This window comes from Anguilla anguilla, chromosome 7 (genome assembly GCF_013347855.1).
Source record: "Anguilla anguilla isolate fAngAng1 chromosome 7, fAngAng1.pri, whole genome shotgun sequence".
Lineage (NCBI taxonomy): Eukaryota > Metazoa > Chordata > Actinopteri > Anguilliformes > Anguillidae > Anguilla > Anguilla anguilla.
Window position 1 is genome coordinate 15,044,049 of NC_049207.1, and position 19,721 is coordinate 15,063,769.

The 19,721-nt window shown below is 41.2% G+C and overlaps 1 protein-coding gene across 3 annotated transcripts in view; it reads left to right on the forward strand.

Moving 5' to 3' along the window:
* LOC118231657 (FERM domain-containing protein 4A-like) overlaps positions 1 to 19,721 on the forward strand; it is a 149,044-nt gene that overhangs the window by 32,966 nt on the left and 96,357 nt on the right. Inside the window, exon 1 of one of the 3 annotated variants that reach the window (XM_035425688.1) lies at positions 17,407 to 17,783. The exons of the other annotated variants lie outside the window; for them this stretch is intronic. Coding sequence (XP_035281579.1) covers positions 17,718 to 17,783 — 66 coding nt within the window. The 5' untranslated portion in view covers positions 17,407 to 17,717. Of the gene's footprint in view, positions 1 to 17,406; positions 17,784 to 19,721 lie in introns of those variants that run through there. 3 annotated transcript variants of the gene reach the window in all.

A 19,721-nucleotide genomic window follows, 5' to 3' on the forward strand; every position in this document is an offset into this window, starting at 1 on the left:
GGATAGCTAGCATCAATTGGAGAGGGTGAAAATAAAAGTATGATTTATTCATATTGATAAATCCCACCTCATCAAGTAAAAAAGAGCATTTTCTAAGATCCCAAGATAAACAACAAAATTATGTTAGCCAAACCTCACTCAATTGTGTGGATGGGCACCATGATCTCATATAAAATCCAGTCCTTGCCGGCACTGGCTGTGGCTGGTGGCCCTGCAGGGCAGGTAATAATGATCTTGGTGTGTCACCCAAAGATGAGGCACTTCAGTCGGAGGGATTTTGGTGTCTCATCATGCACAAACAGTGCCCTCTGGCCAAACAGGTGCCCACACTCTGCCTGAATAAGCTTCACGTGAAGTGTCCACTTCTGACTTCTGGTATCTATGCAAGCTTAGCTGGTAGACTGCAGAGTGAAAGCTGCCTGGTATTGTGTGTTTATAATTGACAGAGGAGGTTGCAGCTATGGTATGGGCACACGCAGATTGAGCATTCCAAATGGGGGTAAAAGTTAAACTAGCCATTAGGGTTTAGAAAGGGGGAGGACCCACAATGAATAACTTAAGAACTGAAAGTAGGAGCCTGGTGGGAGAGGTCACGCTGGAGGCAGTACTCTTGGCTGCTGCCATACAGTGGCCTCAGTCTGTCAGCTGATGGACTCATCTGGTTCCAATTGGTTTTCTTCAGCCACCCTTCTGACGAGTAAAGATCTATAAATCGCACAGTTATGGAGCGTTGTAGTGGAGTGATGTTGCCTGTAATGAGCAGCTCTCCGATAGGGTGGATCAAAGCACTTCAGGTGCATGAGCACGGGCGCATCACTCTAAAAATGAACAAAGGAACTAAAGCATTCAGTTTGAAGTTATAATCTACTAACAACAGGAAGCATTTCAGAAGCTATCACCCAGATGCTATTGGCACGGCTGTGCCCATAAATCAAAGAGCAGGCCTTGGGTCTCAAGGACACCACCTCCCATAGCACACCACCCAATACATGAAAAATATTGTCTGAGACAAATCAGGAGTGGACAGTGAATCACAATAAAAAATGCATCCACCTTTTGCTGTAATGTGCATTCATACAAAAACGCTGTCATAAATAAATAATCTTTCCTTATAAATACACTGTTTATCACAATGCCTAGCACCAAAAAAGAAGTGAAATACAACAGATGCATAAAGTCCTTTCAGTTTATGGCATGTTGTTGCACTAAATCACAGATGGGATTATTGATTTTAGTAGCATACCCTTTGTTTACAGAGTGCCGCAGGCATAAATATTGTAAAACGGGGAATTCCTGTTTGGAGGAGTTCCGTCAGGGCTCACAATGCTGTGCTGTATGGTGTGCACCGCAGATGATGTGTCCTTTCTCATAGAACAAGTGCTAGGGTAAAGACAGCAGTACCCTGTGTGTACCCCTCTAGGTTTTCTACCAAGAGACTGTGTCAACCCCACAGGAAAGCTGATATTTCAGGGGTGTCAGAACAATACTATGCAGTACATTTGGCACAGATATTCAATGAAAGGGTATCATGTTTGTAATTAAGAAAAGTAATTACAGGCTCAGAAAGTGAACGTTCCAAAGTTTTATCTTTTCAAAATAATTCTAAATTTATTCAGTCACAGAGCATTAGCCATTGTGTGAATTACTGAGTGTGGCTGATCAGCCATCTTGCGATCATTAGCTTTAATGAAGTATCAGTGACTAAAACTTGATCTATTTCACTGAACAAAGGAGCTCAATGGAGTGAACAAAAAACACATTAACACCAGAAACTGGGACAGTTCTGCTAGGGTTTCTGATCATTAAACATTCTAGAAGTTTGTGTTTGAAGCTGATTCTGATGATACAAGCTGACCCTGGAATCCTGGGGAATAACCCCCAGAACAGGCATCTTTGCTCTGCGTTCCAATAAGCATTTTAGAATTAGGAATCATGGTATATAATGCAAAGTGGAGGAGGATCTAAGTTATACCATTGAAATGTCTGTGGATTTTCACACCGTGCTGTTCCTTTACTGACCTTGAATATCACCCGAAAAATTTTTGTGGGTGGAGTGCGGGGATTCAAAGCTGCTGGGGATGGGGGCGGGGGGGTGGCCAATTCAGGAGCAGGTTCAGATAAGACCTTTGCTGTAAGTGACCACAAATGGAAAAGCAAATAGGGTTGAATGCTGGAAGCAGAGGTCTGTTGTCCTCTATGGGGTACAGGTAGCAGTCATGTTTAAAGTCAAGGCGTTTATATAATTCTTTGTTGTCTTGTGAGGTGAAACCCAATTCACCCCAGGCCTTGAGTTTCATCTTTGTGATCCAAATAGCCTGTCTTCATGCCCATCAGTGTTTTAACCAAGTCAGGAGGCATCAGAGGAATGTGTGATAGCTTCCTCTTGATGTTCAGGCAACTTTGCTCTGTGTGTTCCCTCTTGAATGCACTGTGCCAATTTCTTTGGACCAACAAAAACATCTCACAAATCACATTTCCTTTAGTATCATCAATGCCTGATAAAATGCCCCAATTGCAAACCCTGTCTGCCCCTTCACAGGACAAAAAGAGAACATCATCAAATGAAAATCCTGGTCAGGCTGGCACTTTTCTGTCAGTTTTTATGTTGTCATGGCAACATTCCCACAAGTCACACGATTACCTGCTCGTCCCATTCCTGTCATTTTGGCGGTAGGTTTTATGCCCCACACATATGATTTAAGGAATTATTCCTGCTCTCTCCACTCCATAAATCCTCACTGCTATGAATACAAAGCCCTTTCTGCATGCATATATCATGCTACCACAAAGATACGGAGCATGCATTTGAATAAATCCGCAATCAATGTCAGGCAGTGTCAGTGCCAATCACGAAGAAAACTGGGGTTTAGTGCAGAAAGACATCAGTCTCTCCACATGTCAGAGCTAGCAGTGCTGAATGGGTTTTGAGCATTGTTCACCCAATGACCCCTATAAACCCTTTAGACATATGTATGAATCCAGGGGAGTAAGACACCAGCTATTTCAATGCAGGAATCGAACAGGGCATAACAGTGTGTGTGTGTGCATCAGAGACACTTCCCACCTTTCATTGCAGTGAAAATACTGTCCTTACAGATAATTAAATATGCCTTCTCTCCTGTAATCATTAGCGTTGTGGAGTTCCAAGCTGACTCCTGTTTGCCCTCCAGGCAAACTGTGAACAGAAGCTTAACAAATCCACAAGACTCCCTCCCTCTGTTGTTCAACAGCAGCCAATGGTGCCTTAGCATTTGTATGTCATACATAATTGCTGTGTTGCCTCATATAATTGACAGATCTGCACAAGCCGCAGATCCCACAGAATCTAATTGCGTTTTTATGGAAGAAACATCCTAACACAACACCACACAAATGAGAAGTCATTTATTTTGCTGTTTTTGAACGATTTAGAGGTACAGTCCAGGCCTGGACATATTTTATGAATTACGTTCCCCATAGCCATGAAGCTAGTCCATACTGTGTCTGCACTATGATATCAAAGCTGCCTTTAACTGATTAGCTGCCTCTGCTAATCCCCAAATTATTGACACAAACTGTATTTTCTACAAAAAAAATGACCTCCCATTTGGCAATCAGTGATGCCAGCCCTGGTTTTATAATCAAGGAGGCTGCAGATGTTTGATTTTCTGGTCCATGGTTATCAGCATATATAGACCCTCACTATTCACACATCTACCCCTGATAGTACATGTAATTGTCATGAATGTACTATTCATTACCGTAATGTATTTCATAAGTACATATTCAGATTTGAAAAATGATGGCTTGATTAAAGGCATCACTTCTCTGTCACTTTGGTGGAAAGACTGTCCCTATTGTACTCTAAGTCAACCTGTATGGTTCTATTCAAACAGTAGCACCACGTACGTATAGAAATGTGCCTCCCCCTTTGTCTAGAGAAATTGTACAGTATGCAGAGGAATAAATTCCTAATGCAGAGGAATAAATAGCATAAATAAATATAATAAGTGCATTATTTACTGTTCGATGTGAGAAGACTGTAAAGTACTCTACTTTATTGGCAGCTGACAGTATTATCGTAGACCCAGAAGTGCTGTGATTGCTGCTATATATTGTTTTTGCTTCTGAACAGACCGCTCCAGGGCATCCATGATGGAGAGGTGTTAGAAAAGACTGATGTGATTAGTGACCTGGGAGTGTTATGTTGGACAGATTTGATTTGTTGACCCTAGTCAACTGTTAGCATTGACACCCCCCACCCCCCTAACACACAACCACAACACGCACACATTACTTTTCGCCGGAGGCGTGTGTATGTGTGTGTGTGTGTGTGTGTGTCTACATATGTAAATAAAACTATATGCATTTTCACCTGCACAATGTTGTGATTAAAGCATAGCACAGTACTTCCTACTATATGAACTGTAAGAGCTTTCTTTTAAAGAGGTGGTTTTTCAGGTCCTCTAAGCCAAATAATATATTTTGAACTGAAATATCTTGATATCTATGTGCTTTAGTAATTCTAACTTTATTTTGATCATATGTCTTTAATTGTTATTTTATTGATAATGCGTTTTGTTGAAACAACTTTTTCCTATTGTTTATCAGCGTGTGCCAAATATCTAGATCTGTCCCAAAGGATGCATTCATCGCAGTTTTCTCACTAAAGAGCTCTGATGCCTAATTTGCTTATTTACAAGCTGGTGGACACAGCTGCGAAACTGCATTTTCTGTTTTGCCAAGATATAACTGCCTATGAATTCTAATGAGAGGAATAACTGCTTTAAAATACCAGTAGACCAATAGCCTTGTCTCTAATATGTATTGTACCATCAGAGCTGCAGAAGTTACAGCTGTAGAACCTCATTTTAAAAATAGAATAACCAAAAGGAAGGACTGATTATTGTTGTAACAAATGTTTTTTTTTTTTTTTTTTTTAAATCTGAACTATATGGAGTATTGCATTTTTTATTGGATTGGCACAGACAAATCTACTCTGGCAAGGACTTATAGAAAACCTTATTTTAGTTTCTGGGAATAGTTTCTTGAATGACAAAAGGTGTGGGAAACCCTCAATGAATATAATTATGACTCTACGCTGAGCTCGCTCAAAAACATTACACCTCTGAAGACTCTCAAAGTAAGGAGCCTGAGGGAGGTGATTCAAAGAATTTCTGTGCAGATGATTAAGTTTCCTTTGAAGACGATTCATTGTTAGGTGTTAATATAAAGTTACGCTCTTTTTAAATATCTGTCACATTTACAATTGACAGTTTAGGTTATTTAGTTTAAATTTTGCCAGATTGTCTGTTAAATGAATTGTTCATTTATTTTCCATCAAGTCAACTTCAAGCTTTAACTTTATGTCAATGAGACAAAAATTTTTTAATAAGAGTACACACAAAAGCATCAGTTAAATGTTTTTCAAGAAGCAAGAAAAAGTTATAGTTTATACCTTCTTGCAGCAGGACAACAGGAGCAGGAAATGCACCAGACAATGAGGATTTTTGAATTTTAAGTGCCCAACTGTGGCATCTGTAAACGTATTCAACATGGTGGTGTGTCTGCTGGCTTGGACATCCTCCTAAAGTGTTGACCTTGTTCAACAACATTGGATATCGAGAAAGGTGGTTTCAAAATCAAAATAAATAAATGAGTTTTGCTGAATTGTAGTTGTGGTGAAAGGACTATATTATTGTCTTTGAAAAAAAAAGGACAGATAAATTTGAAATGTGAAACAACAGATACATTTGCTCTGTCAGAATTCAGGCAAGAAATTTACTTTTGGAGTTGCAAGTTTCCAATTGTAACTAGGTCACATATTTATAACTTGCATCTGACTGCCTTCTGTCAATAAAATGAAATTAGAGGCCAATGCATTGCTTCCAACTTTCGCACAGAAAATAACTAGCTTTGTGCAGAATGAAGCTGAAAACGTCCTGCAGTTCAAGCTACATGAAAAAAGCAACAAGGAGCAAACATATTGTATTTTTCACAATAGCTATTGGTGTCTGGGAAATGAATGCATGGAAAATCGTTTAATCTGGTCATGTGAACAGAAAAGCAATATCAAAGAATTCTGGTCAGAACACTGTCAACAACATCAAAGGCAGGGTGGACACAGGTTTAGTTGAAAGTACTGTTACAAGTGCTCTGATCATTGAGTGTGTGTGTGTGTGTGTGTGTGTGTGTGTGCCTGTGCAGATGTTTTGCCACACTACACCTGTGATTCAGTACTGCGTCAAGCGCTTGTCCCCAGGCATTTTGACATTTTAGGGAACAACAGGAGAGAAAAGGGCTTTTCATGTGTCTAACTAAAGCCTCATCCTCCCATGCTACGATGTGGATGGAGCCTTTTGTTGCTTTGAGGGGTGATATGCAAAATCTGTCATGCCCAGCGCTTACAGTATTATCAGGGCTGACCAGGACCAGCTTTAATAAACAGCAGCCATTACAAGTAAGACACTGTGGAAAATAATTTTTAATAAAACGAAAGGGACACTGCCTTCTTTATGGGCATCTCAGCCCAGACTCTTTGATCTAGGGTGTAATGAGCCCCAACTCAAACAATGAAGCCATTTAATTATCCCCCTTTGCTATTGAACATAATCATAATTACTGTGCCTGCTGAGCTAGTATAAAAGTAGGAGGAATCAGGAAGCACCCAGCCTCTTGAAAGGGGGCGCATTTAATGGGTTGTTTATCTGCTGTGAATCTTAGAGCAGCTTGGAATTGTGGGTGGGCGTCAGTTGTTATGGTTACAGCATTGCTGTGATTTGGGATTATTTTAACCCCTGGGCTGCAAAAATGTTTCTCAGCAAGGGAACTGGAGTGTTGCGCATGTGTTTGCAAATAACGAGGTAAGGTCAGACATAGTCCCTAGCTATTTATTTTTCATTTTCAGACGGTGTTTTAGAACTGTAGCGTAGCATCAGAGAGGTGATGATGCTCATAGAATTAGCTGTTGCATCATTAATGGTGTTTCAGTAGACTGATTTCAAAGCTTAATGATTGAAGGAATAATAACCAGGGATTTTCGAGTTAGAAATCCTTGGTGACTGACAGTGTACTACTAGCTATTAATTAACACAGGGGCCCCTTTTTCTGAAAGAATCACTATTTCTTTGATCATGATATGAAGTCCACAGTTTCATCAAATCACAAGAAACAGAGGGTCCATCCTCACTAGGAAACAGGTCTCGGGTGTCAACATCCTTAATTAATTAAGAAAACCTTTCAGGGTCACACACAGGGAAGTCAAGGCACGACCTCTAGTCAGATCTCTCCTCTGAACCTCATGTGACCCATGAGTAATCGGGCTCACCAGCAGAGAGCGCCCTTACCAGACAGGCACTGATGTTCTGCACCGAGTTCTGCTTTTCTGGCACAGGGGCTTAGAGGAAACTGTATCTTCAACATACGATAGCTTCAGTCTAATGGCATGTGTTCTATGCTGGGCTTTAAAGGCTGCCCAGAATGCATATTTGCCCCAAGGATACACAACCAATTTGGAAATTGATTTTGATGGTTGATGGTTCAGCCCTTTGAATCACTGGTCATCAGTCTTAATTGTATTGGTGTGACAAGGACAAATGGTAGGCCTGGTGCCCCAGACTTTATGCATTATTAATAACAATGTTGGGACCCCCAAGCTGTCACATTACAGAGATCCCGGCTGCCGTCTAATAAATAAAGGGTTCACTGTTGGCCCGTGATCTCAGCCGTCTAATGCAGAAATAATGAGAGCGCTACATGCCCCCCTGCTTTGGGGTGAAGATATCAAAGGCCAGGGTCTGCACAGCCAGGTGCGAGTCGATCAAACAGACTGGTGGAAAAGAAGCAGTTGGGGCTGGCACCAGTGGGTCTGCCACAAAACTGCTCTTAGGACCTAATGACTATATGTGTCACTGCTTGGAAAACCTGATCCGGGGTCAGTTTGGTCATTTACATCTCGGAAAGTCTAATCTGGGGTCAGTTTGGTGGGTCAATGTTGAGAACAGGACCAAGGCAAGATATTGTGGTACTGTCGGGGTATCGTGACATGTTTTACTGATACCACCGAGCATCTTTATAAACAGTCATCAATGTCGTAGGTCATAAGAATAATGTAGTAAAATCATCATGATGTAAGATACCATGGTAAAATTCAATTAGACATAACTGTTACACAGACACATATGCCAGTTCCTGGATGTGCTTGCACTGGAAGGAATGGCTCTGCATCACAAATGATTCATTCCTGGCTTTGAAGGGCAAACAAGGTTATTCTGTGAATTTTATTTTTACAGCTAATACCTTTTCAAATATTTTACTGAATTTGAAATCAATTAAAATCACTTACCATAGGTCCCATGAATAATAATAATTATTATTATTTCTGAAAAATACCCCTGATGCAAGTCTGCTAAAACCTAATTAGTGTCCATATGTGTCCATAATCTTAGGTGAGCATTATAAGAAATGACTGGAAGCTTATTATCTAGATAACTGCAACAATCACTGAATCGCTGTCTCTACAGTAGCGTAATCTTTATTTTATAATTATTTTATTCATTTGACGTTCCTCTGGCAAATGGGCTCCTTTTTCTATTCCTTTTAATTGTAGGTTAAATTGTGCTTTCTTCATCCATTTGGCCTTTAATGACTGTTCACCCAGCTGGTCAGGTTCCCATTAAATATTAAGGACTGGACTGGAACAAAGAATGGATGTTCCGAGGAGGAACCATTGTTAGCTTGTCCCTGGAGGAGACTGCCCAGCCTTCAAGGCTGTCATCCTAAGGCTGTCACCCCCCCCCCCAAAAAACACAGCTGCGATTCCTGAGCAGTCTCTCGCTGACATGCCCATTATCCAAAAGGCTGTTAATGTCCTTGTTAAAACCTGAAAGGGGAAAGGTAGGGTGGTCTTAGTGGTGCTCATGGCCTTGCAAAACTCCCTCGGTTATCATAAAATGTGAAGGGTCAGATTTTATAATGATCACTGAAAAACAATAAGAGGCAGGAGAGGCTGGTGATTACATGCTAATGGCAGCACAGGCGAGACAGCACTGGTTTCTGATGATTTGCTGTCAGACAGCTGAACCTGGCGAGATTACTTTCCAGGAGACTTATAGGTTCAATTCTGGGAGATGCGGAATCTTTCAGGATATTTTAATATTTTGCGTTACCCAAAAAGCTTTGCAACGTATTCAATATTTCATGAGATTTCAATAAAATAGACATGTTCCATGATATTAAAGCATTGCTGGGAGATTTTACTTTGTTTGCAGGAGGAAGGGAGACAAAGCTTAAATGTGGGAGGCACCCAGAATTTCTGGGAAACTTGGGCTGTTATAAATTGAGAGCTTTGCCAGTCTCCTTTGGGTCACACAAAATGGGATATTTTCGTTTCCATGAAAACCAAATTTGCAGGAGGATTGCACCAGCACCAGCCCCTGCCAAAGATAAGGTAACAACGTATTAGTATTGCCCAGATGCTTTTGTAAACTACCAGAAAGGGGGATTTAAAAGTAGAGCATTTTCATGAGGCTAACAAGCTGGATTAAATTGGACACCAATATGTTTAACTAGAACTGAAAGTTACATCAACTTTACTTGTCCTTAAGGTGTAACATCTACAGGTAATATTGGCTCATATCTGTTTTTACAAGCATTATTTTCAAGATGGAGGCACATTTGCCATTTTAAATATATTTTTACTGTCTATATGTCGAGCAGCTTTTACAACAACTGTATAAATGTGGAATATTTCTGGAGCATAAAAACATATTGGAACAGCGCAGCACCAGCAGTTACAGCAAGCTTTTATTTGAAGCAGTGATTTTTCAAGTTTTACTTGAGAGTGTTGGAGCACTGGAGTTTACGTGACAGAGAGGACTTTGCACTACCAGTTAACACTAACAAACACAATATGGGATCATACTCTTCATGCAAACAAAGACAAGTGAATTTATGTTTGCCACAGGAGTTATCCACACACACACACACACACACACACACACACACACACACTGGAAATATCCCAGATTTTGATCAAAGTATGTCAGATCTCTTATTGTTTACAGCAACAATGACAAGCAAACAGGAGAGTTCTGGAATATCCCAGGATTTCAGAACCACCAAATGCTGGAGAATTCTGGGAAATTGTCCAAATGCTGATGGTGGACAACAGACAAAGAGGCACAGCGTATCAAGCAGCCAGACATGTGCTCAAACAGTTGTTTGGCAACAGAACTATTTTAAGTGTGTAGCCTGTTTACCCCTTGAAAATTGAAAAATACAGAGATTATTCTACAACTAATTCAATCTGCAAATATAAGTAATCAACAGACAGTAAACCACTTTTTCATCCTTTTGTGTATGTGTTTGCTCCAAGAAAATACATTGTTTGTTTATGTCGCTCTTGGCAGAAATGAAATTTTAAAGCAAATATTCATGTGAAATATTTGCTTTTCTGCCAGAGCAAAACAAACATTGGAGACACATTTAGAAAATTAGGTCTTTTCCCAGTGAGAACTCTTAAGAGCATGCAGTTGTGTTGTTTGCTTTTTTTTTAACTTGGTCTGCCATCTCCCCCAGTATATTTTTCAAATATTTACCACGTTGCCCTTCTCTGTCTTCCTGTCTGAGTCAGGTCTCCTCACTTATAATTAGCCTCTGCTCTGCCTGCTATTCCCCTTCAGTGCCCCCGATGCCCTGCTTGGCTGCCCTTGGGAAGGGCTCCAGTCCCCAGGAAGCCCAGCCTAGTTAATTAGATTATACAGGCTGTCAGTCAAAGCTCGCTACGCATTATTTTGCATATTAATTAGTCGCTTAAGGCTGGAGGGCACAGCATCAGGTACCATTCCTGGCTTGCTGGCATCATTGGTTTTCTCAGGTCAGTAACTGATCGATAATATTGAATAATACTTTAGAACTTCAGCAGGAAGAAGTAGAAAAATCAAGGCCAGTTTCCTGTCTTACAGAAGTTAATACAATATTAACTTCTGAAAGACAAATTCAAATTTTTACCCCAGTTCAGGGTTATCATTTATTTCAGAAATTAGATGTTACCAGGCTAAAATATTTGAAGCCACGCAGATTTATAAAGGAGTTTAACTACGATTGTACAGTAAGTGAACAGTTCTGTTAAAGCTGAAGGTGCCTTTCTGTTAAAGCAAAAAATGCCACAGTGCCACTGTGCATATCTTCAGGTGAATGCTGATATGAATGTAAATGATGCTCAGTTATGAATTGCAGGCCTCCAACAGGCCTTCTCGGGGGAGTCTGGGTAATTTGAATAGTGAGAAGTGGGTGGTTGGTGTTTAATGTGTGATCTTCTCCACACTCCTATTGGGCCACCCTGTTTGACAGTGCAAACAATGCGTCTGCCCCCTCAAGTACCAGGCCAGCTATAAATTGGTCTGTGTGTTGTACTGGGTCATGTCTCTGGAAACGTTTGTGCATGTTTGTCATTTGTAAGTAGCGTCAGGCTGTTCTCTAGCTGAATGAGAGGGTATCTATGGTAAATGAATGAAATAAGTTTCTTTTTCTTCACTACCAAACACAGGTCATAAGAAGTAGGACTAAATGCAACTGACCATCAGCAGGGTCTATTCGCACCATTTTCAGATGTTATTTTATTCCCAGAATAAATTCCTGGAATTAATTTCCTCGTAACACATTACAGATCTTGCCCTGTTCAGCCTTCTCCCAAAATGATGGCCATTGGCCTTACTGAGTGGGCAGGTGTAAGATGATCCAATGAGCTTCTGTCCTCACAGATCCATCTGCCAGTGACAGAATCAATAATAAAAACTGTTCCTTCTTTCAAGGCCTGCATTAGGTATGCACACATCCATTAACCCTGCCACCTGGATATGAATAAATGAATATCAATGCCATCAGAAACAGCAACCTTTCGCTAAGGTGACTGAGTAATGAATGAACCGGGGTCTCGTCAGAGAATGTTACGCCTGGAACAGGAACAGCAGAGTGAGTGCAGAGATTGGGATGGGTGCAGCATAAGAGCAGACCACTGCTCCCAATCATCTGCAGGTTCTGCAGCACTCGTAAGGCCGGCCCCCACCTACCACTCAGGTCATGTGGCCACTGACTACTCCCCTCTGCGGACAGTAGGGCAGAGTCCACATGTCAGCATGACTCAGTAGAATTTCAGTGTGAGTCATGTCCCCATTCTGCTGTCCCCATGAATGGGTTCAGTGCAGTTTAACACTGCACAGTCTTTGAACCTGTCTGATTCATAACTACAAGTTTATATAAAGATTTGCAGTTTTATGCTTGAGCACACTGCTTAACCCAAATTGATTAATCAAATACCCAGCTGTTTAAATGGGTAATACATGATGTATATGCTGATATCTTCTGAAAGAATAAAACAAATTAATTTGTTGGCACAATCGTGACTGTGGTGATTTCATGTGAGGTCAACTTGGAGGCAGCAATGAGCATGAATAGAAGTGCAGAATTATGAGCACATTAGGGCATTGACTTTTGGACATAGGTTTGTACTGAGATTGGAGGGGGATTTTACTGGAGTGAATTGGTCAAGTGAGGACAATGTCTGATGTCAACAAGATCATTAAAAGAGGGACAGGGAGTGAACAGCTCGTACAACCCCCCCTTCCCCAACCCCCATGTCCATATTAAAAATGTAAGAAACACTAGGCCACACTCATGAAAAATTTAGCACACCAGTGAGTTTGAACAAATGCCTTTGTGTTCTACCTTGTTACAGAATGCTAATACAGGAATTGCCATAGGGTAATTTCACCAAGTAGCTTTCGCTGTTTGTCTTTGTCTGGTGAAAAATAAGTGAGCCAAATTTACTAGAGCAGAAATGGTACTGAAATGTTTAATTCCTGGGATGGAATATGATACTGTACAGTCAAAGTAGTGTACTTTGGCACCATTTCAAATGTTCACAGTGAACCATTTGGTGGCAGAGGAGGTCTGTTCAGGGCACTTTGGCAGCTGGTGGAGGGGGCTGCAGGAACTGGAAGTGCTGAAGCAGGGGCTGGGGCCATGCTGACTATAGAGCCCTTTAACCCACCTATTAGCTGCAGGTCACCTTGAATAGAGATCAGTGCCAGACACAGAGAGGCAGATACACACACACATTCACAGACACGCACACACACATACACACGCATGCACGCACAAATGCGCCACACAACAGAAGAAGGAGAGGTCTAATGGTGATGACTCTAGTCTAACCTTTATAATTGCTGGCAATCTCCTCTGTCAGGCACTCTGCTCTCTGAGGGGCAGTACTATCATCTTTTGCAAAGATAACTTAGCCATCCACCTGCGCCAACAGGCTGTCCAAGACCACTGACATGCTTTCATTATGCAGGAACCTTTGAAGCAAGGAGTACTTCTTGGTTGGAAATAAAGATTGCTGATTTTCTCAGGAAGATGAGAATAATGTGGTTCTGTGGTAAATTTAGTTAAGAGCATTTTCGCAAGTGTCCGTTCACATCAAGTGCTACTGTCGATTTACGATATTATCACAAAAACAATATTTAAATAACATGACTAAGGCTAGACTTAAGGCCATTATTAGTTAGCAGGCAGATAAGAAGCTTGCAGCACAGGACAAAAATAGACTGAAGCTACAGTAAGTCGCCACTTCATGGTCTTCACAGTACCCTTGAGGACTGTATTTCCCCTACTATCAAAGGTACAGAGCTGTGTCCTTTATTCATTTGGCCTGAGAAAGGCAGCAAACAGTGCCTCCGAGTTTTATTGCAGTCACCGATTTGAATCTGGTGAATCCTGAGTCACTTCTTCATTGAGGAATGACAGACCGGTTATTGGAGTAAGGGGCTAGACAGTTCTGTCAACCATTACGCTTTGATGGTGTCTGAAGACTCAGGTACAGTACCAGGACAAAGCTGAATGCCAACATGATCCATAAGGAACATGAAAAATTCTGTTACTGAACAGCCGAAGGACCTGGGGAACTCCTTCTCTGCCTGAGTGCCTGCAGAAGAACCTGTCAGAAATGTTCAGGTTTAAGGTAAGCTAACCTGGTGGACCTGTTTTGCCTCCAAAAACACTGGACAGTGTCAAATGAGTGTGTGCATTGTTTTACACAAGGAAGTGAATACCAGGGGCAGCATGAGGAGCTATATGAAAAAAGAGTTGATGGATTTGTTCCAGGGTATTATCTGTGGTTTGCGTGGTCGCTGTTTACAGATGCTAATTTGTGAAATAAAGCCAGTATTGTTATGAATCAATTGTCCCATTGACGACTAGACTGAGAGGTCAGAACACACTGCAGGCGTGCAGCTCAATAGCCCTTTATGCTGGTGCGTGTATATGAGCTGGCGCTTATTTTGCCATAGGAGATATTCCCAGTTTAATAACCGCTGCTCACATTGTCAAGGCATATTCGTGTTTGTTTTCAGAGCTCCGCACAGATAACTGTGATACTGTCCTGGATGTGTGTGAGTGGTACTGTGGATAATGCTTGCCTGTCATCCCCTGGGACCGGAACACTTTCATATCAGCATTCATCACAGCTTTAGTTACGCTAAGTTACGGCAGATTCTTCATTTAACGCTGCAGGCTCGAATGCTGAGGAAATGTGCACCCTGAAAATTAGTTATCTTCTGTTACAGATAAAACAAGATAATTAATGGAATGCTTTGGGCGTTGTCATCATACTGAAAATGTGTGTGCATGCACAGTGCATGGCTGGTAAACACATCAATGCGCATAAGATATATAGAAAAGGGAAGTCATGTGCAACGAAGCTCCAGGAGCACTGTTGTGGTCTTATTTTATTAAAGGTATACTATGCAGGATTTTCACCTTGAAAATATTATAAAACAACCATGCTCATAATAGTGATGCACTGGCAATCTGGGTCTGTGTGCAATTCTGCCCAGTCCTTGCTTGTCTGCCTGTATTTGTCATTCTAAAAATAACATTTTTGGGTGTAACGCTTTTTCCTTTGTGGGCTGTACTAAAAAACATGTGGCCAATTGAAGAAGAAGGAGAAGAAGATGAGATGTATGGATTGGTTACAGTGCACAATGGTGCATTTTCAGATGGCTTACAGTAGGGGGGTTCACCTAAGGCTAACAAAACTAATCAAGTGGCTGGTCAGCATTCTGTAACGTCAGTTGTCAGTATTAGCTCACTGAATTCAATTACATTTGCCAACATTAGTTGGCTGGCCACGATGGCCTGAAAATTTGCTGCAGGAACAGTATTTTACAAGGCTAGAGAAGAAGATTCCAATCCACTTCTCTCGGCTCATATGGGTTAACTAGCTAGCTATCATTAGCAAGGTAATAGGCGTGAGTCCACCATTTAAAAAATCCTACTATTCTGTATGATTTAAGATTTTTTTTCCAGATACAACAGTAGTTCAAATACTACAGACTAATATCCATGGTTGGGAGAGACACATAGCATTTTCTAAATTCATAGTTGATGGTGTGTAGTTGATATGTGGTGTAGGTAGAGCTGAGAATGGAGAAAGCACTGTTTTTGATTGTAAACACAAAAGCGAAGCAAGGGAAAAAATCCTGCATAGTATGCCTTTAAAGCTTAAAAATGCTCATCAAGGTTTTTGTGTCAAGTGCATTGCTGAGACAGGGACAGTCAGAGGTCAGGCGTCTTTGACCGCATCATGGGGGAGGAGGGGAAGAGGGTTTCTGTCACAGCCGATTGACTGGCCCTTGCCGATTCACCCTTAAGTGAGAGGTCAGAGGTCAGAAAGGGAGCCCAAGCTCTCATACACCCCCCACCCACCTTCATTGTCAGTGGTGAACAAGGGCCCGGTGACATAGAGGGCAACACATATTCAAATATAGACATTGAAACTGCATTGTTGTGTCATTGCCTCGCGAGAGGCCATGCTGAAACACCAAAAGAAAGGCCCCACTGAGAGCTGAGAGATAAACCTGGTGGGTCATCAGTGTCTATCCAGTACACAGGCATATAGACAAGGATCTGATGTGTGGGCATCTTGACAAGCGGGAAGGAAGGAAGGCAATGAGCCACACTTTTTCCAAACACTGTGCAAAAAAGACCCGTATAATTTTTGTTATGTGGGTAGGGAGCCAAGAAAATTGTGGAGAGCACTGCTACCAGCATCTGAGTATCTATAGTAGAAGTACTCTTGCCCCAGCAAAGGGACTACCAGTACTGTGGGCCATTTCGTTCCTGATAAAAACTGAGGTTGTCGGAGCAACCCAACAACTTTACCCCACAAGATAAATACACACTGATGGCATGAAATAGCAATAGAAAACCCTGAACTACATCTCGACATTGTGTTAGAACACATTATGCATGGGGCTGTTTCACAATCCCAAACAATGCCTTTTATTTTATTCGGTGTAATAAAAATCCAATTACGAAAATTAACTGTGAAATGAAATGACTGCTAGATCTCACTGAAAACAGTTCATAGTATTGTTTCATTTCATATTTTCATTTCGTATGAGTTCAGATTACAATGAAATGCAAAAATGGACCAAAGGAAAAATAAAATGCACCTTACTATGGGAAAGGATTATGGCAGGGCAGATCGGTAGTACAGAGTGCTGTGGTTGGGTAACATGCTGGCAATAATAAACCACATTACAGAGCTTTCATTACAGCTTTTAATGATGGAACCATAGAGCTGGCTCCACAAACACACAAGGCGTCTGGAGATCTTTTTCAATATCAGGCAAATTCTTTGGACAAATGATATCTGTTTATTATTATTATTTGTCAAATATCTAACCAGACTAATCAATAATGTCATGTTTTGAGCTTTCTTGCTCTTTACAACCATAACAAAAACCTCTGAGCAGTTCTTATCAGAATACTGTTTTTTTATCATTCTGGTTAACATTACTAGCCAGCATATTACTAACAGGTTGCACAGTTTTAAAGCAGAACCAATAGTTCTATATATAATTTTACAACCTTATTTGATGATGGTAAAATTGTATTTTATCTTATAACCTTACCCAAAAGTATAATTTAGATCAGTTTAATCAGCTGGTAAATCACATGTTTCATCAAAACAACTGTCAAACTCTCCCATGGGCTTGCACGTAAACAAGCTTTGATATCCTTTCAGTATCCCCGCGTGTTGCATAAGATTCCCGCAAGAAAGACACAGATTTCCATGTTTTTCCACCGGACCTTTATCCGAGCCTTAAAATTCCAGGATGGAGCTTAATAAGCGCACAAAGGGCCATTGATGGCGGGCACATTTGTGAATAGGCTTGCATTGGTCACAGCTCCAGTAGGCCCCAGCCCTTCGCACAAAGCCCTCCACTGTGGACAGTGCCTAACAAAAGGTCAGGGCTCAACGGAGAAATTGATAATGATCTGCTCCTATAAATATCCGTGTCAATAAGGCACTGTTTGCTGTATCCTCTCGACTCTTCTCCTGCCCATCAAAATTTCAGTTACAGCCCAGAGCTCTTGGTGTTTGCATCATTTTGGGATTCCTGTCAGAGAAAGGCTTCCTCGCTTTGCTTGCAATGGTTCCTATAGATGTAGAATGGACAGTGCTGCTGGAGGCCACCACCTGGAGACAGTAACTAGAGGAGATTGAGGGAGAGCCATCGGGCCTAACTGTGTGCCATACAGGCATTGTGTAAGAATACTAGGTTTAGAAGGGTCACTAAAGAGTTGAGGGTGGAGGGGGGCTGGGCGGGGACCGATAGGAAAGGGTGAACTGTGACTGGGAGTTCTGGTTCTTGATCCAATCCCGGAGCAGTATGACTCTGGCAGCCAAACTGGAGGACTTTGAGGTGACTGTGGAGCACCTTCTCATGGACGTGTTCGTAAGTACGAGTACAGCTCGTTTTCCCATTCAGTGTGGAGTGCATGTGTTCTCTTGCTCACCTGTCCATGGAGTGTAACAGTATCAGTGCTTAATATTAAAACGGATTGGTCTTACATGCAAATCCCTTTTGAATCTGTCAGTATTGAGACTTTATGATGACTAATGCAAGTCTGTACTGTACGATTGTTGCTATAGTAACTCATCTCTGATTTTAACAGCCACAACTCTCACTGAGGGAACCTTGTGAGCCCAGAGGACTTTAATGAGTGCTACATTAAATGTGCATTAGTCAGTCATTTAACCTTTGAGATGGCTGTATACAAAAATGTCACATTTTCTAGACTGAAATAACGTGAATCCGATTCACAAATGGATTTAAATGATGCTCCTTTTAAGGGTTTCTGCAAGTAAATGTATTTTTTGTGTGCTAATTGCCTGCTGTGAATCACAAAGCAATTAAAGGAAGCTATTAGCACATTTTTTCATTATCTGTAAAATGAGATTGCTCCAAAAGTTCACCAAGCTATCTGACGAAATGCCACAAACTGTGAGCATGTGTGGACACAAATTGATCCTCTTGTGTATTCAGTAAGGAAGTATTACAGTACATATACTACTTGATGTGATTTACGGAGCAACAGCAAAACATGTCCCAGAGAGAATTTTATACAGTAACAGACAGTAAGCTCTGTTACAGGATTGCCTCATGTCTGGGTTGCTAAAAATAAATGTTATACAGCCACAATGCTATACATTTATGGCTACATCATGCTTCTAAACAATAGCTGTGTGCAATGGGAATTACTGTATAACTGGATCCCACGAAGCTTCACCTCTCATAAACCATTTCTTAATAAAGCGTGGCCTATGTCAACAGGCAATTAAATTGGCATGTTTCTGGTTTAAAGCGTTGGCCTTCATCGACAGCCAGTGATGGGCACTGCATTAGATTAAATAGGCCAGAATTCTATTTCCACCACCCCGATGAGTTAATAACATTTTCTTTATGCTAGCCTGGTGATAAAAACCAATTTGTTTGCGAATGGCCCATGTAAAAGACTTTACATTCCATAAATGTCAATGTGGAGTTACCTGTGAGATAAGTATATTGCTTTGCTAAGGGTCAAAACAATGTGGACCCTATTTATTTTCTCTCTGTTAATTGTACAGCTGAAAAGGTCTAGTAATGCGATTGTCGTGCTCCAATTTAAGGCGAACAGGATGTGGGGTTTCAGTATGGCGGTTTGGGGTGACACTGCAGCATTAAGAAACAAAGACTGTGTATGGACTGAGCTGGGCTGGCTTGGGAATCTTCCAATATTCTACTGAATATGTGTTAAGAGCTATGTGCCCACAAATAACTGAATCATTACCTTAGCTTTGTCTTGTGGTATTCACTTCCTGTTTTGCATATGAGATTAATTCCCTTAGACCTACAGAAACAAAAGACACTTTTGGGGCTTGACAGGTTCTTTTACTTCTGAGGTTAGAGACTTGATGTCATACCAAACAAGAGTTCAAAAGAGTTCAGCAATGATGTGCTGTCATTCAGCAAGGACAGTCAGTTTTAGCACTTGACCTCGCAGCCTGGCCTGCATTTGTATGATCTCTGGAAAAGACATATTTAGTGCAAATCCATCTTCTTGGAAGTTGAGTGCTGTTCGATTATGTTGCATAAGGCATTTGTTTGTCTAGGTTAAGAGTGAAAGCAGGTGGAAGGACCTTTGGAAAGACTAAAAGCTGAGAGCGAGGTAATGTCTGTGGTACCCGTGCTGTCAACAGCTAAGAGGTGGCAGGCATTTCAGTATCTGTGGGGTGATTGAGGCCTACTTTCTACTTCTTGCATTCACCACTTCATTTTTGTAGAGAAGTTGAATGATACAGAGAAAAGCTTGCAGGTGCCTGAGCAGTTTAATGGCATGGAATGGCACTCAAC